This window comes from Nycticebus coucang, chromosome 16, assembly GCF_027406575.1.
Source record: "Nycticebus coucang isolate mNycCou1 chromosome 16, mNycCou1.pri, whole genome shotgun sequence".
NCBI lineage: Eukaryota > Metazoa > Chordata > Mammalia > Primates > Lorisidae > Nycticebus > Nycticebus coucang.
This window is the reverse complement of record NC_069795.1, coordinates 12,094,977-12,122,542: the sequence shown is the minus strand read 5'-3', so window position 1 is coordinate 12,122,542 and position 27,566 is coordinate 12,094,977. Positions and strand designations below refer to the sequence as shown.

The 27,566-nt window shown below is 42.5% G+C and overlaps 1 protein-coding gene across 3 annotated transcripts in view; it reads left to right on the top strand.

Annotated features, from left to right (window-relative positions):
* IFNAR1 (interferon alpha and beta receptor subunit 1) overlaps positions 1 to 27,566 on the top strand; it is a 148,385-nt gene that overhangs the window by 29,420 nt on the left and 91,399 nt on the right. For 2 of the 3 annotated variants that reach the window (XR_008374879.1, XR_008374878.1), the window contains exon 11: positions 1,409 to 2,989. Coding sequence is in view for 1 of the 3 variants with exons in the window: in XM_053564567.1 (XP_053420542.1) it covers positions 1,409 to 1,648 (240 nt within the window). In the remaining 2 variants the exon portion in view is untranslated. Of the gene's footprint in view, positions 1 to 1,408; positions 3,241 to 27,566 lie in introns of those variants that run through there. The other variant, XM_053564567.1, reaches the window with a different exon arrangement.

Genomic DNA, 27,566 nt, shown 5'->3' with positions numbered 1-27,566 from the left:
GTACGTCACTTTTCTTTGTCAACATCTAGGAAATAAACAGGAACTGTTTGATTTCAAAAGAATGTTTACGTTTTCTTAATATCCAGAAAAAAATACAGACTGATTTGGGTATATTCTTCTAATTTTTGGTAATTTAACTTTAGAAATGGTCATTTAATATAACATAGCTTGGGATGGTAAGGCTTGTCCTTAATCTCGTATTTTTCTAGCAACTTACAGACTGTGGCATTTGTTTTACAATTTAAAGTCTTTATGATGCTTCACAGTACTGTCCCCAACTTACAGTGGTTTGACTGTAATTTTTCAACTTTATGATGGACTTATAAGAGTATTAAACGTATTTTCAGCTTATAGTATCTTCAACTCAACTATGGATTCACTGGGACATGGCACCATTGTAAGTCATGGAGCATCTGTATCCAAAAGTCTGAAATATTCTGTCCACGTAGGAAGAATATTCTTAGGATGAAATCAGTAATAACATGAAGGTTTTTTAATTTAATGACACCTCACAGTTTTTGTTTGGTGCTCCTGTGAAGTTAGCCTGTTTAACACAAGCACTAAATACCCAAGGCCAAAGCATAGACTCTGCCCGGGGAGAGACACACATTGCTCACCCAGGTGAGTTTCTGATTCCCTTGAGGGACAGTGAACTCGAGCAAATCACCTAAGGGTAGCTGAGTTCCTACCCCTAGACTAACTATAAAATATAGCCACTAATACTACCCCACAAGGATGTGGAAATCTTAGGAGGAATTAAAATAATAATAATGTCACCCCATGGAGTTGTGCAGAACAAAGGAGATAAACCATAAGTTTTCGCACTCTAAACGTACTCAGTGTGTATTAACTATTTTACTCTTAGACGTCTGAGTTTTTTAACATTCCTCTATACTCTTAACATTCCTGGCTGTTGTTTAAAATATAGACTTAAAACTAGCCAGTTATAATAACTAATTTTTATTATTAAACTTGAAAAAATGGATTTCTCACTTGTGCGTCTCCTGGATATCTGTGGATTAAATGTAAAATGTGTTATCATTTTAAATAAAATTTTCATAATCCCTGGTGCCCTCCCCCTGGCGCCCTCCCCCTGCTGTCCTCCCCCGTGCTGTTCCACCCTGCTCCTGAGAGCACAGTGCACCTTCTTAGGGCTTCTCCATATACTCACCAGATACGGTGTTCAGATGCAAGTGACCTCATTAATGACAATTTTATTATAAACTGTGCCGTGCAGTTGGTGTGTTGCTCACTGACCTTGACATGCATGCATTTCTAAAGAATGAATTTAGAAACAAAAGTTATTATAATTAGAAAAAAGTTTTTATTATTTTTTTTTATTGTTAAATCATAGCTGTGTTTATTATTTTAAATAACCTATTTCCTTTCTTTTCCTTTTTTAAATTAGTATTTCTGTGAACGGCCACTAGAGAATCTTCTGCTTTCGACTTGTGAGGAACAAACTGAAAAATGTTTTATAATTAAAAATGAAAACACAGTTATTACGGTAGAAGAAACTGATCAAATTGATGGTGATTACAAAGCATATAGTTCCCAATCTAGTCAAGATTCAGGAAACTATTCTAATGAAGATGAAAACAGTGGAAGTAAACTAAGTGAAGATCATCTAGACCAGGAAACGGTATGACCCGAAGTGAACTCCATAAGGTATGAGGTCATTTCACGGGAGTTACACTGGGAACCCGAGCTCCTTGTTTCCCTCAGTAACTGTGAAGAGGAAATTTGCTTGTTGGGGAAGAAAAGTCATCTTCGTATCATAGGTCCTAACAACACAGGCAAGCACTTACCTATTTAAAAATGAAATTACAGGTGTTGGGAGAGAAGTACCCAACATTCTTTTCCATGTGTAGAATCTTGAAAGACCTGTCATTGGACTTGTCTTTGATGAGATAAGTCAAACAAGAAGATGGCCTCCCCGTCTCTCTCCTGAAAGCTCAGCCCCATGGTGCTAGCTGTAGCTCATGACGGTTTTCGTGTTCCTGTCAGTCCCCCTCACAGAGGCTACAGACTGCGGCGGGCGTCAGCTGTTTGTCTTCATTCCCAGTATTACCGTGCTGCTTTCTCAGAAGATATTTAGAAATCTCATCTTTTCTTTTAATACTGATGGAAGCCCTTTGGAAATTTATTTAGGCCAGTCTTGACACCGTGATCCTTTGGTTTTCTGGAGTAGCTTACCCAAGAAAACAGCCAGAAACATGATCCTTAAAAATGTTCAGGGAATTCTTCCCATTTACCCCTAAACCACTGGCTTCTACACCATAGTTACTTGTCCTTTACATGGTCTGGGATGAAAACCAGGTAATCTTTTACTAAGCATTAACACTTACTGATTCATAACTTACTAGAACAATAGCTTCTGATTAGAATTTGCAATTACTAAAGTCATAGAAAATGGCTAACTAGAGAAGTCACTGTTTTAAGATCTGAGAGTATTACTCCCAGGTTACAGGTTAGTCACAGTGTATGCAAGAAATCTTGGGACCAGAAAATGCCAGTGAGAGACAGAAGCAGAATATTTCAGTAGGAAAGAAGCAAGGACTTTGGTGAAAAAAATAAGAATTTTTACCAGAGGTATTTGCAGCACTTCCAGGCCAGTGTTAAAAGGTGCATCAGCGTGGACATCCTGAAGCACCTTTCTCTCTCAGAGAAAGGACAACACCAGCATTGACATTGACAGACACCGGTGAAGTTGTCGGGGCCCTAAGATGCACGAACACCTGTCGTGAAGTTCTGAGACCATCTGTGGTTTTCACCAAACAAGCACCTGCTTAGCAGCAACAGCAAAAAACAAGAAGACTTTATTTTTGCCTTGTCATCTAGACATGAAAAGGCAGCTCCATCTCTTCCTTCATTGTTCTACATTTTGCTTAATCAGATGTGCTTAGTCATGAGATAAGTTGTTTTTTTTTTTCCTGAACAATAGTTTACTTAGAAATACCATGCACGGGCGGCGCCTATGGCTCAGTCGGTAAGGCGCTGGCCCCATATACCGAGGGTGGCTGGTTCAAACCTGGCCCTGGCCAAACTGCAACCAAAAAATAGCCGGGCGTTGTGGTGGGCGCCTGTAGTCCCAGCTACTCGGGAGGCTGAGGCAAGAGGAATCGCCTTAAGCCCAGGAGTTGGAGGTTGCTGTGAGCTGTGTGAGGCCACGGCACTCTACCGAGGGCCATAAAGTGAGACTCTGTCTCTACAAAAAAAAAAAAAAAAGAAATACCATGCACTTAGGGGCAATAATAAACTGCCTCAAAATTATAATTTTCGTAGTTCTTAGAAAGACTAGATATAATCTAAAGATGGTATGTGAAAGACTTATATCATTAGAGCCATAAATAATGTGACATTAATATATAATACATAGAAACATTACTAAGTATGCGTTAACATACATGTATATGTAACTAGTGACATGGGCCTATAAGCACATACAGGTTATAATAACATATGCCTGCATGTGAGTCTTACACACACACACGATGTGGACCTTATTCTGTTAGTATGGCCATAATTATAATAACCATATTAGAAATGCTGCTCAGAAGTATGGACTTTAAGAATCTGTCCAGAAATTTGGAATCTCTAAAGAGTTAGCTTTAAAAATATAATTTTGGGCGGCACCTCTAGCTCAAAGGAATAGAGCGCCGGCCCCATATACCGGAGTTGGCAGATTCAAACCCAGCCCCAGCCAAAAACTGCAAAAATAAAAGTATAGAGTTTGAGGCTTGGTGCCCATAGCTCAGTGGTTAGGGCACCGACCTTGTGCATCGGAGCTGTTTGAGGTTGCTGTGAGCTGTGATGCCACGACACTACCCAGGGTGACAGAGTGAGATGCTGTCTGAAAATATATATACATATATATAGTTTAGAGTTTGAATCTTTCGCACCCCAAAAGAGACTGACATTTAAAGCAGCCTCAAATTGCTCTTAAGGAGTCAGAAGCTTTCCACCTCCCCACTCCCTCTCCCGTAACCTTGAGAGTGACATGTTATATATTTATTTGTATTTGATGTATGTCTTCCACCCACAATAGAATTGGAAGCTCCACGAGAGCAGAGACTTAATTTTATTCATTATTGTATCCCCAGCACCTGTGACAGTGCAGGGTTGCACACAGAGAAGGCACCTGGGAAATAATTCTTTTTTTTTTTTGTGGTTTTTGGCCGGGGCTGGGTTTGAACCGGCCACCTCCGGCATATGGGACCGGTGCCCTACTCCTTGAGCCACAGGGGCCGCCCGGAAATAATTCTTGAATGAATGAGATCTGAACTGTGAATCAGGGAGTGTTGCTGACAGTGTTTTATTGGGTTGTAGAGGGATGTAACCATGTTTTCACTGTTCCTGTGCAATAGACTTATATGTTTTATTTCATTTGTATTTTTATTTTGAACCTTCCTGCTATTACACAATTTTATAATAAAACAGTGGGTCTGAAAGTCTTTGATTTTTGGCATTTTTTAGAACTTGAACTTAATAATTATTTTATTTTATTTTATTTTAAGTTAGAGATAGTCTCACTCTGTTGTTGCTCAGGCTAGAGTGCTGTGGCATCATGACAGCTCACAGCAACCTCACACTCCTGGGTTCAAGTAATCCTCCTGCCTCAGCCTCCCAACTAGCTGGGACTGCAGGTGCCCACCACAACGCCTGGCCAATATTTCTATGTTTAGGGGTGTTTGGCTCTTGCCCAGGCTGGTCTCAAATTCCTAAGCGCAAGTGATCCTCCCATTCAGCTTCCCAGAGTGCTGGGATTACAGGTGGGAGCCACCATGTCCAGCCAAACTTAATAAACTTTTATACAGCAAAGGCACTAAAGCCAATACCTTTAAAGGGTATTCGTAACAGAGGGGACTGTGTCCTGTGTCAGATGTTCTAGGGCTCCGTGCTGAGCACCCTGACGCTGCACGTCACTGTCCCACAGAGCCTGTGAAGGCAGAGCATGCTTTTTTTTCATGCTCTCAAGACTGGACTGACCATGGCTTTTAAGTGCAAATTTGCCGCAGTATCGCATAGCCTTGCTCTCTCAAATTAAACTGTCTTTCCTTTACAAACACTTCTCTCAGGATGACTCTTTCCAAGGAGGCTCCTCAGTCTCACAGGGAAACATCCCTCTCCTGCCATCGAGACACTTTGGACTCAGAAGTTAGACACAATCTGTATTCATGCTGGAAACTCTTCTGTGTTTGTGTTTCTAAGCTTCCTGGAGTTCTTTTTCATAGCAGACAGGGAAATAAATTATTAATAAATAAATTATCTCGGATACCCAAGAAATGCTCTGTTACTTAGCAGTAACTTCGTTTTTTTTTTTTTTACTTTTTTTTTTCTTGGGTTTAGGCTGATGACAGAACTATAAGTCTTGAGGGCAGGTCTTGGACGTTTGTGGAATAATATCTGTATTGATGGAAAATAGCAGCATCTTCCTCTGAGGGGAGAACTGGATAGCGTCTTCCATGTGGAGAAGTGTATACAGGCTCCCCGTTGTTTCTGCGATTAATCTCACTTGCAACTCAAGCTCTAGCAGGAGGTATTTTGTGAATGAAGAAATAATTAATGATGAGGGTGAAGAAAGAAAAAGTGACAGAGTAGATATTCTGGCTTAGAAAGAAAAAAGTCTTGAGGAAAGGGAGGAAATTGAAAAATTAAACTAGTCAACAGCTTGATTACATTGAACATTCCTTCTCACGATGACTCACCACCCCCTCCCTCTTCCCCCAGAATTCTCTAGATCCGTCATAGAGGAAGAATTTTTTTAATCTCTGTTTTCCTATGTTTCCAGTAAAAAGTCCATTTTTCCAAAACTAGTCCTTAAATATGTAATAGCTTAATGCCTTTTGTTTACTTTACTATCTATTCCCAAATTAATACTCTGGAATTTTACTTATGGAAAGAAGTTACTGGAGTTTTATACTGTAAAGGTACATCATTCACAAAAGTTTGCCTGTTGTGTCTAGCATGCTCGCTGTAAGAGATTTCGTATCATTTGGCTACGTCTGCCTTCTGTTGCATGGCAAACTCCATGAAAGCTTGAACTTTTTTTGTAACTTTTGCAGCTGACACTTGGAAATTAAGTCTTCAATAGTGATTTAGTAGGGGCATTGAAGGGACGGACATTGACTGGATTCACCACTAGGGGGCAACAAGCCACCTTGGTTGGGCTCAGGACTGCCTGCTGTGTCCCTAACAGGTACAATGCACACAATCCGGGTGAGGGGCACACTTGTAATTTTAATTCAAACTGTATAAAAGCAATCCATGTAACCAAAACTTTCATATCCCCAATAATATTCTGAAATAAAAAAGAAATGTATTCTTACCCAGCTGTCATAAGGAAACACGAATAAGGCAGGTTTAGTTGAAGAATATGCATATCATTGGAGGTTGCTAGATGTAGCAAATAAAAATTCAGAATACTCAATTAAATTTGACTCACGTTTGAATATCAAGTAAATATTTCTTTTTAGCATGTCCCTAATATTGCATGGGATATAACATTAAAACTTTTTTTGGCATTATATGATGCTTTGAATGTGCTGGCATTTTATTTACAGAAAGACATGTTCATTAATTTTTTAGTATAAAAAGGTATCATTCCCTCTTTGAAATCTTTAAAATTACTTCTACCACATAGACATAGAAGTCACCTTTGTGCTGCATCTGTAATTTCAGATAAAGAACAATTATTTGGGACATGCTTACACTAAAATAATATTCACTCGTTTATCTGAAATTCACATTTAATTGGGTGTCATATTCTATCTGGCAACCCTACTAACGTTAACCCTCAAAAGTACTACTGGGCCCACAAAGCCCCCCAAACCAGTATAAATAATGCTTTATGCATGTTGGGCATCTAGTGGACCCCAACCTGGGATAGTGGTCAGCAAGGGAGACGGCCCTGAGGAAAGAAAGAGACACTTACACCAAATGTTAGCCTGTAAGGGTATACACTGTTTCATGTGCCTGGTGGCAGCATGAGAATAATGCAGCCCCTGTCCCGTTTCCCAGAATCTTTATTTGGTACATAACAGCATCTACGTGCAAGAACATAACAGCAGTCAGTAGTCAGCACTCAAGAATGAGAGAGGGGAAATTACAGCCCCCAGGAAGGTTGAGTAAAGGGTAAACAAGGACATAGGGTAATGGAACATCTGAAGTGGCCAGATAACGGTGTAACCAGAAGAGAGAATGGTTAGAGCTTCTTATCTCCACAGACATCTCAGCTGTCTACCAAGTGGTCTCAGCTGCCTGCACGGCTGATCTCCCCATGCAGGGATAGTCAGGTAGACATTCCCCCACCCGAGCACTTTACCCTGAGTTGGAAGGTCCATGAGGAATTCAACCTGTCTACCTCCCACATATACAGAAATTTATATTAGCTACATTATGCATAATAGGTTGAATTTACAATTTTTAAATGGTTAAGAAAGTTAATATTGCAGACATCATATAGTCAGAAAAATAAATATGTTCCACTATAGTTCTGTCCTAAGGACAATGAGTACAGAGAAACACATCCTTCTGTGGTGTGCAGGCTTTTCTGAGGAGTCTGACTGTGATCACGTGGGGGTTCACATGTCAGCTACTTCTGAGCTTATCTGAACTCCTTAAGAGGAATTGCATTCAGTTTGATTCCTTAAGCCAGGTGGTGCCTGGTATACAGGAGTGGTTGCTCAACAGCGGTCTGTTGAACTGAAATGGATTCCTTTTTCAGGTATCCTTCAGATAACTCACCAGGGGTAGGATTACTTGGCCAAAAAGCAGTAATAGTTTTTTGACATCTGATTCTACTGTGTTGCATTTATTTGTTATTTCTATTTTGCCTACTCGAGACTGTGCCCTCTACCATCCTCAGCAGTACAGTTCCTGATCTACTAAGAAATCAATACATTTAGATGAGTAAATGGAACTCCCAACTCCCCTCCTGCCAAGTAAATGCATCCTTTTGCCCAAACCAGAAATCTCTGCGGTATCCTTGGCTGTTTCTTCCTCACTCCTGATCCAGTCCTTCAGGTCCTGTCCATTCCTACTTCCAGAAAGTTCTTGTGAAAGGTGCAAGCAGTGGCACCCAGAGAGGAGACCAGAGATGTTCAGGCCAAGTTTATTGACAGAGGAGAGTGACCCGCCAGGTAATGCAAAGGTGGCCTCTGTGCCTGGGGAAAGTTAGACACCCCTTTTATAGGGGGTCTGGAGGGTGGGCAAGTTTCACAGCTTGCCTGGAAAGTTAGGGCCCTTTGGCGTGAACTTTTTGGGGGGCTTACTAGGTCTTTTGTGTCTTTGTCTTAGGAGGAGCAGAGGAGGAAGAGGAAGAAGGGTTCATGTGTGGCTACTTTAGGTCCCCCCACCCCCAGCATCTTGGAGCCTCCCAGTTCCACCCCACGGCCCCACTTTGCCCAAGCCTCCATCTTTCCTCACCCGGGCAGCCACATACTGGCCTCCTCTCTTGTCCTTTTCCTGAGTTTCACCACCCCCAGCCCGACCATCTGTCCTGCTCCATTCTGGGAGTGTTTCAGGCTCCAGCCCACCTTGGATTCGTGGCACATTCTTCCGGCCGGGAAGCCTCCCCCTTCCTTTCTCCTCACCAAGTTCTCAACCTCAGTATCTGTTCTTCAGCGATGTCTTCACTGGCCCTTGGGTCAGCCATCCTCCTGTGACTGGGCCAAGTCCTCCACCCAGCTCCTGCAGCACCTCCTGCCTCCATGACACCCCGGAAATGTTTGGTGACCTTGGCCCTCCCAGACTGTCAGCTCTAGGAAGGCGAGGACTGGGAATAGTCCTTGCCACTATCACTATAGTGACAGTCTTGGTCACTATAGTGATCCCAGGACATTCCTGTATTGGGGGGCTCTAGAAGCATGTGTGTTTATAATTTTTAATTTCTCTTGATCACTTGTCCCTTTCATTATTACAAAACATCATTCTCTGTCTCCAGTAAAAATGTTTGTCTTAAAGGTATATTTTACCTGACATTAGTAAAGCTCCTGCACCTCTCCTTTGGTGGTTATTTGCATGCTATATCCTTTCCCATCCTCTTAAGGTGGGTATTTTTTTTTAAAGCTTATCAATTGATTCCGAGGTACAATTAGGTCCAACAACCACCAGAACAAGCCCCTTAAGCTAGGTGAGCAAGAACAGTCCTCTAGGGGCGGCGCCTGTAGCTCAGTCGGTAAGGTGCCGGCCCCATATGCCGAGGGCGGCAGGTTCAAACCCGGCCCCGGCCGAACTGCAACAAAAAAATAGCCGGGCGTTGTGGCGGGCGCCTGTAGTCCCAGCTGCTCGGGAGGCTGAGGCAAGAGAATCACTTAAGCCCAGGAGCTGGAGGTTGCTGTGAGCTGTGCGAGGCCACGGCACTCTACTGAGGGCCATAAAGTGAGACTCTGTCTCTACAAAAAAAAAAAAAAAAGAACAGTCCTCTACCATCAGACGTGTTTATTTAGCAGAGTGTTTTTCAAACTTGAGAAATGTTTAGTTGCCTTTATTTATTTATTTTTTTAAATATATATAGTCGATACTTATTTATTTATTTAGTGTGGGGATGGGGGGGCAGGTTTGGTTGGCCAGGGCTGGGTTTGAACCCACCACCTCCAGCATATGGGATCAGCGCCCTACCACTTTGAGCCACAGGTGCCGCCCCTGTTTAGTTGCCTTTAAAGGAAAAAAGAAATTTTTTCTTTGGTACCTCCTAGTATTGACAAATTATTTTCATTATAATATTACTTAAATATGTGAATTAAAAACTAAATACATACAACTTTCAGTGTGCAGCTCTGATATAACCATGAAACTAAATCTAATTTATGAATTAATGATAATCAAACTGCAAAACAAAATTAAGGCAAAAAAAGTTGATCCAATGTTTAGAATAATGTTATATTGTTGAAATCGAATGGCCCCTGACATAGTGAACCTGATCAGGTTGAAGGTTCTTTTGAATTCAGCAGGGCTTGCCTATCACAGCCCTGAAATGAACCAAGTCAGCTGTTACTTTTTTCGTCACACCATAATGAATCCCTTATTGTACAGCACACAGTTAACACCACTTGGCCACATTTGGCTGGAACAGATCATATTAAGGTGGTTTCTGTTTATGTCCCAATACCAGGAAATGGTCAAAATAGCACTAATGTGCCTCAAGAAAATCCTAAACAAACACACAGTAGGTTCATTCTGACGGTTCCAGAATATACATATATTAATTTTTTAAGGTTGTCATCAAAGTGAAAGCGAAGTTTTACATTTCTGGAAGGACCGCACATTGTTTTTTGTTGCTGTTGCTGTTGTTTGGGCTCTTGATTAGTTTTAACTTTTAAGCTTTTACGAGTGTAAGCAACCTCGTAAGAGTGGTCAGGGATTATTCCCTACACTTCCAATGTAAACTCAAATTTTAGGTTCTTTGGAATAAAACAGGTATTTTACTATTTACAAGGTTATTTCTGGGCTGTGAAAATTCTCCTTGTTTTGCTTGTCTTTCTCTGAATTCCTCGACTCCGTCTCGGCTGCCGTGATGAGGCAGACGGAAAGTGCAGAGACACTGTTCGTGCATCTGCAGTAGTAAGTCTGCGGGATGAAAAACACTGGCATAGGGCTTTAACCGTGTGCCTCAGTCCTTTCCAAGGGGCCCTCTGTGGATCCCCAGGTATCGTTCATCCTCAGAAGATGTTTACTCGAAGTATGTTATGCAGGGAGTTTCTTTGTGATTATCTCATCTTGTGCAACGAGGAAAGGAAAATAAAAGTAAGAATCTTGAACTGGTCATCATGAACTGCCCCAGAAATGGTCTGGTGGTTGATTTCACTAAGCAAGATAAAGCAGCATCCATAGCACAGTGGTTACAGCACAAGCCACATGCACCCAGGCTGGCAGTTTTGAGCCGACCCTGGCCAGCTCAACAACAATGACAACTGCAAAAAAAAAAAAAAGCCAGGCGTTGTGGCAGGTGCCTGTAGTCCCAGCTACTTGGGAGGCTGAAGCAAGAGAATCACTTAAGCCCAAGAGCTGGAGGTTGCTGTGAGCTGTGATACCACGATGCTCTACTGAGGGTGACATAGTGAGACTCTGTATCAAAAAAAAGATAAAGCAGTTGAGCAAATACTTAGCCATGACTACCTGCATCTTTTAATGAACAAGACTTTATAGTAAGTGAGTTGTTGAGAAGGAAGCGCCACATTTTTAGTAATAGCTTTGGAGAGGGTGGGCAGAAGTAGCCCTCCCGTCTGGTATAACAACTGCACTGCACACTGCCGGCTGAGATGACTTGTTAAGCGCTGACTCACTCCCTTAATCTCACCTGCTGAACAAGCAACCAAAGGCAAGATACAAAACAGTCTGAGCTGAGGTCCAAAACAGATGACTAATACTTCAGCAGCTCCTGCCCTATCCACCCCCAGGCAGAGGCCAGACCAGGTGGTGTCACCTGGAGGTGATGGCTAGGGAGGAGTGAAGGGACAGGGTTGGGTATCACTGCTTCCTTCTTTATCCACTGTTCCATTCCCCTTCCACAGAGCACTGTGTAAAGTGTTTAGTTCAATTCACTCATGAGGGAAGGTTTTGCGAGGACTGGGCTGGAATGCTTTCGTCTTCACTCAATTAATTAACTCAGGGACCATATAAAATAATGATTAACCCCTTTTAGAACATGGAAGAGAACAAATATAACTTTCCCCCAAAGGGTAGGCAGATTAGTTTGTTAGGTAGACTCTAAAATTCTCTTCTAAATTTCTTCTCAACAAACCGTGAGATGGTATCTCCGTATGTTTTACGTGGAGGGGTTTGTCTTAGGCCTAATTTTTGTTCCTGAAAACGCTCTAGTTGCATCTCACTGAGAATCTGTTCAGAGCAAAATTAAGACTTTTTGACATTTTTTCTTTCTTTTTTTGAGACAGTCTCACTTTGTCGCCCAGCTTTGTTCCCCAGGCAAGAGTGCTGTAGTGTCAGCTCACAGCAACCTAAAACCTGGACTCAAGTGATCTTCCTGCTTCAGCCTCCCCAGTAGTGGAGACTTTAGGTGCCCACCACAACCTATTTTTAGTAGCTGTCACCCTGGGTAGAGTACTGTGGTGTCCTAGCTCACAGCAACCTCCAACTCTTGGGCTCAAGTGATCCTCTTGCCTCAGTTTTTCTATTTTAGTAAAGACAGGGTCTTGCTTTTGCTCAGGCTGGTCTCAGACTCGTGACCGAAAGCTATCCACCTGCCTCTGCCTCCCAGAGTGCTAGGATTATAGGCATAAGCCACCACACCGGGCCTGGTCTTGAACTCTTGACCTAAAGGGATCCTCTGGGAAGGTTGTGTGTTTCCAGAAACTTGTCTATTTCCTCAACATTCTCTACTTTATGTAGATAGAGATTTATGTAGTATTCGTGGATGATGTTTTGAATTATGTTATCAGTTGTAATGTCACCATTTTCGTTTAATTGTCCTTTCCCTTCTGTTTGTGGTTAGTCTACCAAGAGGTCTGTCAATTTTATCTTTTCAAAGGACCAACTTTCAGTGTTGTGGATCCTTTGTATTGTTTTTCTGCTTTCCAATTGATTTAGTTCTGCTCTGACATTTCTTTCTTTTCCTCCGCTAGTTTTGGGTTTGGTTTGTTCTTCCTTTTCTAGGTCCCTTGAGGTGTGGCAATATGTTGTTAATTTATGATCTCTCTTTTTTGACGTATGTATTTAAGGGTATACATTTTCCCCTGAGGAATGCTTTTGCCGTGTCCCAAAAAATTTGATATCTTGTGTCCCCTTTGTCATCCAGTTCAAAGAACAAAACTCCTGAACAGACATGATAATTAGCTCTAAGTCACTTTCCAAATACTATTGCCCCTGGGGGCTTGGCTCTGGGGCCTTCCTCCTCCCCCCCCCCCATGGTAGTTAATAGATGCTCAAGATGGGATTAAGGTGGGCAGCACTAGGATGGGCCACCCTTGTCCTTCCAGGAAGGGTATTTGCTCCAGGCAGTTCCAAAGCAAAGCACCGACTCTGTTCCTTAAGAAAGCCTAAGAGGTCCATATATTCTTTTTTCTTCTTCTTCTTTCTTTTTTTTTAATTAAATAGTAACTATTTTAAAGCCAGGCACGGTGGCTCATACCTGTTATCCCAGAACAACTTTAGAGAGGCTAAGTAGTATCAATCATGGCTCACTGCAACCTCAGTCTCGTGAGCTGGAGCAATCCTCCAATCTCAGTCTCCCAAGTAGCTGGTACTATAGGAATGCACCACCATGCCTGGCTTATTTTTCTGTTTTTTTTCTAGAAATGGGTTCTCAATCTGGTCTTGAACTCCTGGCCTCCAGTGATCTTCCCCCTCAGATTCCCAAAGTGCTAGGATTACAGATGTGAGCCACCACTCCCAGCCAACCCCAGAATTCTTAGTGTGTATTTCCTACGACCAGGAACTTTCTCCTACATATTCACAAAATAGCCACCGATATCAGGCAATTAATACTGACACATTACTACCTTCTTATCCTCAGATCCCAGCCAAATTTCTCCTGTTGTTTTTGTAATGTCCTCTATGAGCAAAAGGATCTAGATCAGAATCATGTGGCACATTTAGCTGTCGTGTCTCTTTAGTTTCCTTCGGTTGAAAACAGTTCCTCAAATTTTCTTTTCTTTCTTTCTTTTTTTTAAGACAGAGTCTCACTTTGTTGCCCTTGGTAGAGTGCTGTGGCATCATAGCTCATAGCAACCTCAAGCTCTTGGGCTCAAGCGAGCCTCTTGCCTCAGCCTCATGAGTATCTGGGACTACAAGTGCCTGCCCCATTTCCTGGCTGGTTTTTAGAGACAAAGTCTCTCTCTTACTCAGGCTGGTCTTGAACTCCTGAGATCAAGCTATCCACCCACCTCAGCCTCCCAGAGTGCTAGGATTACAGGGGTGCCTCACCATGCCCGGCCTCAGTTTTTCAATTTTTCCTTGACTTCCATGACTTTCTTTAATACTTCTGGAGATTACAGACCATTATTTTCTAAACTATTCTTTAATTTCAGTTTGTCTGATATTTTCTCATGGGTAGAATTGGGTTCCATGTCTTTGGCAGCAATAGCACAGAACTGATGCTGCATCCCAGCACTTCCCAGCTGGGAGTCCCTGCTTTGAACCATCCTAATATTAACCTATGGTTCACTATAGGTTCACTATTTATTCAAATATGGTTCACTATTTATTCAATGCGCTATGTTCCATCACTCTCACATTATTTTTATACTCATATTATCACTAATTTGGCTATGAGGAGACTCTTCAAGCTGGCTTTTCTGTTGCATCATTCTCTGCGTACTTCTTTGCTTTCTGATGTAACAGGTACCACCCAGCTAATTTCTCCATTTTTTATAGAGGTCTCACTCTTGCTCAGGCTGGTCCCAAACTCCTGGCCTCAAGTGACTCTCCTGCCTCAGCCTCCCAAACTGCTAGGATTATAGATGTGAGCCACCATGCCCAGACTCTTTTTTTTTTTTTTTTTTTTTTTGTAGAGACAGAGTGTCACTGTACCGCCCATGGGTAGAGTGCCGTGGCGTCACACGGCTCACAGCAACCTCTAACTCTTGGGCTTACGCGATTCTCTTGGCTCAGCCTCCCGAGCAGCTGGGACTACAGGCGCTCGCCACAACGCCCGGCTATTTTTTTGTTGCAGTTTGGCCGGGGCTGGGTTTGAACCCGCCACCCTCGGCATATGGGGCTGGCGCCCTATTCACTGAGCCACAGGCGCCGCCCCATGCCCAGACTCTTAAGCACTATTATCCTTTAATCTCAGAACGTCTGGGTTTGTTCCTCTGTCAGTCTATTTCTACTCACTTTGCTGTATGACTCAGAAGATTTTGAGATAAGAAGAGTAACACAGGCGGCACCTGTGGCTCAAGGAGTAGGGTGCCGGTCCCATATGCTGGAGGCGGCGGGTTCAAACCCAGCCCCGGCCAAAAAATCACAAAAAAAAAAAAGAGTAACACAGAGGGTGGTGCCTATGGCTCAAGGAGTAGGGCGCCAGCCCCATATATGGTGGTGGCGGGTTCAAGCCCAGCCCCCGCCCAAAACTGCAAAAAAAAAAAAAGAAGAAGAAGAAGAGTAACAGGAAAATGGGGCAGCTGGGGTTAAAGGAACATGCTGCCCTGAGCAGCCCACATAGCAGAAGGCAAGAGCATGGCTGCTTTGAACCACATCCAGGCATTCTATAGAGAGTCATGAATAACCAGTCTGTAACCAGTCTTTGTAGAAGTCCAGTCTCCCCCAGGTGGAGCACTTGAATGCCCCAGTCTTTGGAGGGGCCTTGTTGTTCCTAAGAGTTTGTGTGGTCTTTCCCCATAGCAGAGGCGTGTGGAGAGGTAAGGTGGGGTTAGGTTGAGTGAGTCTGGAAGGCTTTGCTGAACCTTGGCCGGGCCCAGAGGTCATCTTCCTGGCCACTAGGGGGAGCCGCTGAGAGGAGGATCGAGCCGGCTCTCAACGCCAGAGAGGCTGCTTATGAGGGAGGGGCTGCACGTCCCAGCCTGGCTGCGGGGAGACAGCTCCATCCTCTCGGGCTTCCCCTGCCCTTGGGCCCAGAACACTCTGTACTTGGTATACTCGGCTGCTTTGGCTTCGGGGGCTGAGATCTTCCCTGCTGGAGGACCTCCCCTACCCAACGGCGTGGCTTTCCTATGGGAGGGGAGGAGGAGCGCTTCCCCAGTTCACCACGTCTTGAACCCACATTTCTCTTTTCTTTTCTTGATTTCTTTCTTTCTTTTTTTTTTTTTTTTTTTTTTTTGGCCGGGGCTAGGTTTGAACCCACCACCTCCGGCATATGGGACCGGCACCCTACTCCTTGAGCCACAGGGGCCGCCCTTTTTTTTTTTTTTTTTTTTTTTTTTTTTTATTGTTTGGGATTCATTGCAGGTACAAAGAATTCGGTTACGCTGATTGCATTTGTTAGATGAGGTCCCTCTTACACGTGTGTCCCGCCCCAGGAGGCGTGCCATACACCTGGACAGTTTTCTCACGTCAGTTCGGCCCACGTGGGCTTCCCCACCCTCCAAGTCCAGCTCCTAATCCCCCGTCCCTAAGTCTCCCAGAGGCCTGCTCAAGTCTTAGGGGCACAGGATCTGACCTGTTTCAACCACTGGCACAGATCTCTGCTAAATGCTGGTGGGCAGGGAGTTCCTAGATGGGGGACATCGGGTCCCCGCAGGACCTCAAGGGGAAAGGCATGGGCCCTAGTCTCTGCGCCAGCTGTGGGGAAGCAGCTGCTTATCAAATTTTCTGTTCAAATGACTCACCCAGTGAGCGTGGGTGGGGGAAGGAAGGAGGATAAGGGTCTGAATGGTAGAAAGCCAGCTGTCCAGCTTCTCAAGTCACTCTCCTTGCAGGGGAACCCCGCATGAAATGTCCACGCTCTGGGATCATGCAAATTCTCCCCACAATTCCATGGTCGCTGCAGTGCTTGGGTTGTGGGGGTGGAAAGGCTTCCCAGTAACTTGGTAGCCTGCTGATCACAGAAGGATTGTGAGAGGGAGAAAGGGATTCCCCCTTACACCTTTGGGGGGACTCAAAGCCTCCCTGGGTTTGGTCCTTGCTGATAACCATTTTCTCCTTTATCCTCTTAGTCTCTGCTTCACCACTTTCCTCAGTGAGGTCCCTAGTAGGCTCTGGCACTTTCCTCACTGAAATTCACCTGTATTGTAACCCTATTCAACAATATCCCTATTCATCCCCCCTATTCAAAACCTTTCCTCCTCTGCAGGATGTCCCACAAGTCATGTCTCCAGTCAGCCATCCTTGGTTTTTCCTACCACATTTTCTAGAAAAGGAATTAGCTCTGAATGTTTTTATTTGTTTTAAAAGAGAAAATAAGAATTTAGGGGGACTCATTTGTGTGGTTTTTATTTAAAAGATTTCGATCACAGTTTAGCAGTTTTGTAAATATGGATTTCCACATTTAAATATGGCTTTTGCTAGCTGGCCAGGGTGGCTCCCACCTGTAAGCCTAGCACTCTGGGAGGCCGAGGCAGGTGGATCACCTGAGCTCCGGAGTTCCAGACCTACCCAAACTAATGGAAATTAAACAACCTGCTGAATGATTACTGGGTGAAGAGTGTTATTAAGATGGAAATCCAAAAATTTGCTTGAGCTCCGGAGTTTGAGACCAGACTGAACAAGAGCCAGACACAGTCACTACTAAAAATAGAAACATTAGCTGAGCCTGGTGGTGGATGCCTGAGTAGTCCCAGCTACTCAAGAGGCTGAGGCAGGAGGATCACTTGAGCCCAGGAATTTGAGTTTCCTGTGAGCTAGATTGAGGCCATGGCACTCTAGCCTGGGTGACAGAGCAAGACTCCGTCTCAATCAATCAATAAGACTTTTTCTGAGGAAGACCAAACCTTCACATTATTACACATTTTCACTTTCACGGGAGATTGTATTTTATTTTTTGTGGACAGTGGTAACTGAAGAGTCAGGTGTGGGTGTTTTCAATATTGGACAACTCACCTGAATCATACACCAAAGTGAGTAGAAATAGATTGACAGGGAAGCAAACTTAGACATTAAACTATCCAGGCTTTGTGGCTGGCACCTGTAGTCCCAACTACTGGAGAGGCTGAGGCAAGAGAATCACTTGAGCCCAAGAGTTGAGGTTGCTGTGAGCTATGATTCCAAGGCACTCTACCAAGGATGACGGGGTGAGTCTGTCATAAATAAATAAATAAAATATTCCCCAATAAGGTCAAATAATTACAAAGATGTAGTTTCCAGTAGGTTGTAAATATTAAAATTTTAAAATGAACTTGGTTTATCACCTATAAATGCACCCAATGGAATCTCATACCACAGCAGTGTAATATCTACCATTATCTACTTTGAAATTACAAAAACTCTTCTTGACTTGTTCTGAAACTTTACATCATTCCCTGGGAGGCTGAGGAGGGTGGATCACATAAGCTCAGGAGTTTGAGAGCAGCCTAAGCAAAAGCAAGACCCCGTCTCTAAAAATAGGCAGGCATTATGGTGCACCTGTAACCTGGCTATCTGGGAGGCTGAGGCAAGAGGATTTCTTGAGCCCAAGAATTTGAGGTTGCTGTGAGCTTTGATGCCACAGCACTCTACTGAGGGCGACAAAATGAGACTGTCTCAAAAAAAAACAAAACTGTACATCCTTCCTTTTTCTCCTTGAATTCACGTTGTTCTTCCCACAGAAGTTTATCTTTAAGCAATGCATTTGTCAGTCATCTGCCATACAACTTTGCAAGAAAAAAGTACATAAATAGATATGAAATTTCTTTTTTTTCTATGACTACAGACTCTAAATGTTTAAAAAAATTTCTTCTGGATTGAATTATTATTACAATTATTAGTAGTATACAACTGACCAAAACAACCATTTTATAACTTTTAATAAATAATTTTAAGCATAAAAAGTAAAATTCTATTAGAAATATAGCTCCTAATGAATTGAATAGAGCGTCTTCTTTCTTCATTCAATTAGTGCATGTTTCTACAGATGAAATGTTTCTTCCTGGCAGATGGAGATAGGATTCAACACCTCCACTCGTCCTGTTTTTCGTATTTTGAGGTGAGGCTATGCAAGGGGCCTGGAAGAAGTTTTGATGTATCACTCCCACTTGTGTCTTTGAATTTTTTCTGACTTATAGGTCAAAAGCTGCTTAATGAACTTTCATCGACAATTAGTTCTATCTAGTTGTTGAGTACCAACAGCTGCTAACACCACAAAAACAGAAACTATCAACATTATACATCTCTAATGGAGAACACATCGGCGTATCAGGAGTAGTCTTGCCAAGAAATCTGTCCTGACCTGAGCTTAATCCAAGTGCTGACTTACAGGAAATACAGAAGACAAAGAAATAAGCTACATGACACCACACAGATGCAATTAGCAAACTCCAGACTGTGAACAAATCTCTACAGCAAACAATCTGGTCTCACTAACAAATCATGTTGACCCAAAATAAATCACTGAGGCAAAAATCTCAGTCAATGGAAGTTTATTAAGCCAAAGTTGAGGATGTGGGTGAGGAAAATGCAAACCATAAACAAAGCTCTGGCTGTTTTTCTGGAGGGGAATTTGCAAGTTGTCCCATTTAAAGGCATACAGAAAGAAAAAAAGGTAGGGCGGCTAATGAGACAAAATGATTAGAAAATGTTAGAAGAGAAAGGGGAGTGAAGGAAGCATCAATTATATAGATGTACATGGGTAGGTGGAAGAACGTCTGAGCCTATCTTATTTCTGTTCTGTACCTGTGAAGATACACTTCTAATGTATTATTAGTGTAGAATTGAACAGACCTCAGTTTTAGAAGCTAGACACATCCTGTAGACTGAAAGCTACAATTTGCATGTCATTGCTTATGGGAGGTTAGCAAAGATTTCCTGAATGAATGATCAGTGGGGCCAGTTCTTCACAGGTGCCTGGGGCCTTTACCTTCTCTTTTGCATAAGTTGGGGGGAAGGTTCCTGAGATTTTTGTTTTTATTATTTTACATTCTTCCCTGTTTTTCAAAATCTTTTGGAGAAGGCATTGTATCGTAGAAGACATGTGTTCACAGTTGTATGTTTTATCTAATCCCACATCACTAGTAAGCCTACGGAGTCATGTCCCTCTGAAAGGAGAAAAATTAAATCAAGAAGGACCAATGTCAAAACTCTAGGCAAATAATAATAAAAACTCAAAAATAAGACGATATATTTTGTGCTGACCTGGATGGAGTTGAAACACATTCTCCTTAAAGTATCACAAGAATAGAAAAGCAAGTATTCAGTGTACTCAATACTAATATGAAGCCAGCAGATAATCTAATACATGCGCACATAAGAAAAAAACTCAATTCAAGTTGGGGAGCAGGGGGAGAAGAGCTGGGGAGCGGGGGAAGGGAGGGGGATTTGTGAGCTCCCACCTAATGGGCACAATGTAGGCTATTTGACACACCTCCTGGGTGCAGGACACAACTAGGAAAGGGACTTTACCTAACAAGTGTAAATATTGTAACCTAGGGTGGCGCCTGTGGCTCAGTGAGTAGGGCGCCGGCCCCATATGCCGAGGGTGGCGGGTTCTAAACCCAGCCCCGGCCAAACTGCAACAAAAAAAAAAATAGCCGGGTGCTGTGGCGGGCACCTGTAGTCCCAGCTACTCGGGAGGCTGAGGCAAGAGAATCGCTTAAGCCCAGGAGCTGGAGGTTGCTGTGAGCTGTGTGATGCCACGGCACTCTACCAAGGGCCATAAAGTGAGACTCTGTCTCTACAAAAAAATATATATATATATTGTAACCTAATCGTTCCCATCCTCATATTAATCTGAAATAAACAAACAAACAAAACCCCTCAAAAACAATAAATAAGGCTAGAATCTAATGATGAATTTACTATGGCTTTTTTGAAACATAATTTTTTTCTCTCCAGTTCCCCATGTTTACCAAAGACAGATAATAGTAGGACCAATTTATGAGTAACATAAATTTTAGTCTTTTTTTTTTTTTTTTGGCCGGGGCTAGGTTTGAACCCTCCACCTCTGGCATATGGGACCAGCGCCCTACTCCTTGAGCCACAGGCGCTGCCATAAATTTTAGTCTTATTATACTTGACTAGATTATATGAAGTGCAATAAGAATAATTGTTGGCCATATAGGCTTTCTTTTTTGTTTTTCTTTTTAATTGGCTTTGATGGAACTTTTTCTTTTTTTTTTTTTTTTTGCAGTTTCTGGCTGGGGCTGGGTTTGAACCCACCACCTCCAACATGTGGGGCCGGCACCCTACTCCTTTGAGCCACAGGCGCTACCCGATGGAACTTTTTCATAAGATATTTTAGGTTAGACTTAGAAGCCTCTCAAGCCAAGCCAAGGATTTAACGGTGCCTGTAGATACCTGTATGGACTGGGTGAATTCCTCTAATCCTCAAGGTCCCCAACTAACTTGGAATTCCTGTATCTATCAGAAAGTGACATTAATTACCACAGGTCTGAAAATGTTACAGATGAGGTACCAGGCTAGTTTGTTAGAGGGCTTTTTAAAGTCAATCTTAATTCTTCAAAGGATTCTGGGCATATCTGAAACATGCTATTTTCCATCAACCGTTGGTAAAATAACCAGAGTCTCTAATTCTGTCCTGTTACAAAGAAAGCAGATTCTTACCAAACTTATGGAAATACTAAATTGTCTTAAATTAAAAATACTTACAAATAGTTTCTAAATTCTAGAGAAATCAAGTGAAGAGAAAAGAAAATACTTTCAACTTTGCTCACAAAAATATACTTTTCCAGGCCGGGCACAGTGGCTTATGTCTGTAATCCTAGCACTCTGAGAGGCTGAGGCAGGTGGATTGTCTTAGCTCACAGGTTCGAGACCAGTCTGAGCCAGAGCGAGACCCCATCTCTCAAAATAGCTGGGCGTTTGGCGGGCACCTATAGTCCCAGCAACTTGAGAGGTTGAGGCAAGAGAATCACTTGAGCCCAAGAGTTTGAGGTTGCTGTGAGAAATGACACCATGACACTCTATCAGTAAAGTAAGATTCTGTCTAAAAAAAATAAAATATATATATACTTTTCCAGTTTATTATAAGCTGTACATATCTCAAATGAAGAAAACAATTTTTCTTGACTTCTGAAAAACAAAACACAAAAAGAATCAACAATATTTCAAATAAAAAGTCATTAAAAAAGAATTAGTTCAGGGTGGCACCTATTGCTCAGTGGGTAGGGCGCCAGCCCCATATACTGAGGGTGGCGGGTTCAAACCCAGCCCCAGCCAGCTAAAACAGCAGTGACAACTGCAACAAAAAATAGCTGGGCGTTGTGGCGGGCACCTGTAGTCCCAGCTACTCGGGAGGCCGAGGCAAGAATCACTTAAGTCCAGGAGTTGGAGGTTGCTGTGAGCTGTGTGAGCCACGGCACTTTACTAAGGGCAATAAAGTGAGACTCTGTCTCTAAAAAAATAATAATAATAATAATTAGTTCAGTCCCATTAATTAATCTTTTTGTTTGTTTCATTTTTGAGGTTGGGTTGGCAATCTTCATGAATGCATCAGCTTTATAATTAGACTGTTGGAATTTTTTTCTACTCCAAATGGTATGATCTCCAAAAAACAAAGAAACTTGGTTATTTCTTTGGAACACAATTTAACATAACCATAATTATTACTGATAATATACACTAAGACATATCAGAAATTGGAGAATCTCATGCAATTTTGGAACATATATTAATAATATGTTTATATAAAAACTGTTTCAGTATATACCATTCTCTTTAGCTAAAGTGAAACAAATTAAAAGTGGTTTGGGAAATGTTTCAGGTAATTCTGATAAGTATGTAAATGTCTTCCAAGAGTTAAGACAGCATTTTGACCTCTCCTGGAGAGGTATAATGTTGTCGATTAAACATTGAGTTTAAATGAAAGGAAGGAAGCCTTAAGAAAGACTAGAAAGTAGAATGACCTTTTGGTTCATAATAATAGGTCCCCTGAAAAAAAGGCCAAGTATTCCATGGAGAGACAGGCACCTCCCTAAGCAGGACTCTGAGATTTTTTTTTTTTTGCAGGGATTCTGAGAATTGTTCTCAACTGCCTTCTATCACTTGGAAAAGGGACAAAAATTCCTCAGCTTTTCTTAAGTAACCTAGAAAGGCATTAAAATTTACCCAATTAACACCTGATTCTTCAGAAGGCCAAATTATTTTAAAGTGTAAATTCATTACTCAAATGGCTGCAGACATTAGAAGGAATTTACACAACTGGCTCTAGGACCTGACCCTAATTTGGAAAACTAAAAACAGTCACACTGGTCTCTTAAGTAAGCCAGGAGAAAGGAGAGAAGGGAAAGACAGAAGTGCTAGTCGAACGGTTCAGCCTGACAGGCAGGCCTCATCTGCTATGTAGGGGTAACTAATGGAGATCAGCCTGTCCCCAGAAGTGAAGGCCTGCACGCCGTGGCTCATGCCTGTAATCCTAGCACTCTGGGAGGCTGAGGTGGGTGGACTGTGTGCGCTCTGGTGTTTGAGACCAGCCTGAGCAAGAGCGAGACCCCCCCCATCTCATATATACATATATATATCCCAGCACTGTGACAGCACCTGTAGTTCCAGCTACTTGGGAGGCTGAGGACAGAGAATGGCTTGAGCCCAAGAGTTTGAGGTTGCTGTGAAATATGACACCACAGTACTCAACCTCATGGTGACGGAGACTCTGTCTCAAAAAAAAAAAAAAAATGTCCAGTGCGGTCTCTCGGGGCTTTGGCTCATCACTGCCTTTGAGCCGCAGGTGCACCTGACAGTGGAAGGCCGGCAGAGACGCTTTCTCCTACCTGCACTTCTCTCAAGTCCTGGATTCTTGAACCCCAAGTCTGTAACTATACAGGGGGTGTCTGGAAGGCCAATTACCAAATTTTCTCTCAACTCTTACAGTTGGGGAAATTGGCTATTCTCACCTGTTTTTCTAGTCATGCCTAAAAGTCTTAATTCCACTCTTAAGATTAAAGGCAGATGTTAACGCTACAGGCTATTGAAGAACTGTTGAAAGGTACAAGCATACGCTCAACCTGTTTGTATCAAGTTTAAAAATCTTGCTTTTTACCTCTGGCCACAGTTGAAACTGAAGAACCTAAGACCCAGACTCATGACACCGAGTCACGCCCTCCCAGATCTGACATGCCCTACTTCTCATCTGAATGTTGAAAACCATTTAGTGACAAAGAAATGGCTTCAAGATTCACACTTCTCCTTCTCATAACCCTTTTGATTCCAACTTGGGGAAAGAGACAAGATATAATGCCCTTTTAATGAGACAAGATTACTTGGGCTTACTTGGCTAAAAACGTTACGAATGCGTCTGATTTTTGTCTTGCAGGAGGAACTCCTATAGATCAGGTATTTACATCTTGTTTAATAGGAATTTGTACTCCATAAGAAGCACTCAGAAACTTCACTGTGTTCCATCACAACCAAAAGAATTTCACCTATCAGGATTTCTATGGGCAGAGCAAGAGAGACCAAAGAAAGAGATGGGTTTTCTATCTGCCTTAAAACAGATCCACCTGGAAAAGATTGTTCTCAGGAGCTCTGCCTCCTATGTCAATTTAATAGCCTGTTCCAATGTCATAAGACAACTACCATATCTTATGCCCATAGGTATACCAGAATTCCTAAGGGATAGTTTGTGCTGTGTGGGAAGCAGGTTTTTTCTTATGCTCTAGCTAATGGCACTGGAGGACCCTGTTCTCTAGGGAGATTGGTAGCTTTCTTGCCGGGGCACAGGACTTAGATAATACTGAAATTAAAAGGACCCAGCAGGCCCGAGATTTTAATGCCCCAGACAACTGAACCTGGCTGAGTATATTTCCTTGCCTTTATTTATAATGCCAGCTATGGCAATTGAATTAAATGAGATGGATCAACTAGCTTCTGCCATTGTAAAAGCCTTGAACAAACAAGCCTTGACCCCAACTTGGAGAAAAGCCAAGCTTTTACTTCACAAGCTATTACCACCCTAAGCATGGAACTCGAACAAGTCCAGGAAACTGTCTCAGAAACCCAAGCAGTTATTATTTACTTTTTGGATATAATCACAGGTATGCAGAATTTAAAGGAATGCACTGTTTTAACATTTTTGTTTTGAATCCAGGTCTCCATTTTCTTTTATGTTTTAAGTAATTTCTGTTCTTTACAATGTGGTATCACACACATACACCTATGTGCACTTACACGCGTGCACACACAGAGGAGTTGAGATGGATAGAGAAACAAGAGACCCTCCAAACACAATTTTTTACAAATCCAAAGGTTACATTTATGTGCTTTTCAGTCATTACACGATGTACATACATGATCCATTTAATGATTTATGCTCCCCAAGTGGTTAAACATAAGGATTTCCTACAAAAGACTTGATGCAAAAGCTTTTATTTTTTATTTTTTTATTGTTAAATAATAGCTGTGTACATTAGTGCAATCGCCTGTACCCATTCTAAGATGCACCATAGATGTGGCCCTACCCATTACCCTCCCTCCACCAAAACCTCCCCCTTCCCTTCCCCTTCCTTGGCCCTTTCCCCATAGTCTTGTGCTATAGTTGGGTTATAGTCTTCACGTGAATGCAAAAGCTTTTAGAAGCAGAGTACTGTTTCCTGCAAAAACCAACTCAGGTTTACATTTCTATTTACATATATTCCTTGAGAATACCACAGTAGCAGTGCATAAGTTCATTTCTGTAAAAAAGATCTGAATTATTTTCAAGAGACTCTTAATAATGCATTGTGATCTCAGATAAAAATCCTAAGACAAAATATCAGTTACTGTGACAATAACAGTTAAAACTGCATAAATAGGCTCGGCGTCTATAGCTCAGCGGCTAGGGCACTAGCCACATACATGGAGCTGGCAGGTTCAAATTTGGCCCAGGGCCTGCCAAGCAACAATGACAACTGCAATAAAAAAAAAAAGCTGGGGGGCGGCGCCTGTGGCTCAGCGGGTAGGGCGCCGGTCCCATATGCCGGAGGTGGCGGGTTCAAACCCAGCCCCGCCAAATTAAAAAAATAAATAAAAAAAAAAAAAAAAAAAAAAGCTGGGCGTTGTGGTGGGCACCTGTAGTCCCAGCTATTTGGGAGACTGAGGCAAGAGAATCTCTTAAGCCCAAGAGTTTGAAGTTGCTGTGAGCTGTGATGTCACAGCATTCTACCAGGGGTGACATAGTGAGACTCTGTCTCAAAAAAAACAACTGCATGGGCGGCACCTGTGGCTCAGTGGGTAGGGCACCAGCCCCATATGCTGAGAGTCATGGGTTCAAGCCCAGCCCTGGCCAAACTGCAACAAAAAATAGCCAGGTGTTGTGGCGGATGCCTGTAGTCCCAGCTACTTGGGAGGCTGAGGCAAGAGAATTGCCTAAGCCCAGGAGTTGGAGGTTGCTGTGAGCTGTGTGACGCCACGGCACTCTACTGAGGGTGAGAAAGTGAGACTCTGCCTCTACAAAAAAAAAAAACAACACTGCATATATATGTTAGAGATCAGAAGAGGCTATAAAGAAATGTAAATAATTGTGCTTAGGGGACTTTTTTGGCAAGGTTGTTATTAATAACAAATAAAAACTTTAAAAAATGTCTTAGTGACTGATATAAAATAGACACAGCTATCAAAGGTTTCTGATACGTGGCTTACAGTTTAAAGGTGAAAATCATCTCCACATAAATCACCTGGTATCTGGTAATCCCAGTCTGGGCAAGTTTAGGCAGGCTAGGAGCTTGGGAGAAAAGATAAAGGGATTTCCTCCCTATTAACATAAAACATCAACCAGAGCAACTAACTAAACAAATGCCAACCTTCCTTTAGAACTCTTAGACCAAACTGGCCACTCTACTTCGATTAGGTTTTTTTAAAAAAACCCATATGCTGGCTTGTTGCGTGACTGGAGATGCGAAAGAACAGCAGCAGGATATATTTATTTCTAAATATTATCCTACATGGCTCGGCGCCTGTGGCTCAAGCGGCTAAGGCGCCAGCCACATACACCTGAGTTGGTGGGTTCGAATCCAGCCTGGGCCGCCAAACAACAATGATGGCTGCAACCAAAAAATAGCCAGGCATTGTGGCAGGCGCCTGTAGTCCCAGCTACTTGGGAGGCGGAGGCAGGAGAATCACTTGAGCCCAGGAGTAGGAGGTTGCTGTGAGCTGTGATGCCATAGCACTCTACCCAGGGTGATAGCTTGAGGCTCTGTCTCAAAAAAAAAAAAAAACATATGCTGGGCGGCATCTGTGGCTCAAGGAATAGGGCGCTGGCCCCATATACCAGGGGTTCGAGCCCGGCCCTGGCCAAAACTGCAGAAAAAAAAGCCATATGCTTAGGTGGCACCTGTGCTCAGTGGGTAGGGTGCCAGCCCCATATACCGAGGGTGGCGGGTTCAAAGCCGGCTCCAGCCAAACTGCAACAAAAAATAGCCAGGCATTGTGGTGGGCACCTGTAGTCCCAGCTACTCAGGAGGCTGAGTCAAGAGAATTGCCTAAGCCCAGGAGTTGGAGGTTGCTATGAGTGTGAGCTGTGATGCCACGGCACTCTACCAAGGGGGACAAAGTGAGACCCTGTCTCTACAAAAAAAAAAACCCATATGCTTGGTGTCTGGACCACAACCCATTCTGTAGTTCACAAGATGAATTAATGTCTTCTGTGAGATCCTAGGATAAGTGTGATCCCTTAGTACCTTTTTTAAAAATCCTCCACACATTAACTGTAAAACTCTTATTTTAGAAACACCATGGCAACTGTTTATAATGATAGAGGGCAAGGTATAATTTACATAGTAACATTGATGTTCTTAGGTAGGAAATAAATGTAATTTTATTCTTAGGCTGACAGTTTGTTCTTTTAGGCCTTTAACTTTGGAGAACACATGACTCTCAACAATCAAAGTAAATTGGAAAATGATGAGAAAATAACAAATGCTTTAATTAAAGTCTTTCATAGGATAGCTATAGATATAAAAAGAATTTCTTCAAATAATTTCCTAGGTGTCACTCAGAAACACCCTTACTGTCTGTAACACAATATGCTGGAGTCCTTCAAATAAAATTATAGAATAATTTAAAATATATATTTGCAATCAGTTGAAATCATT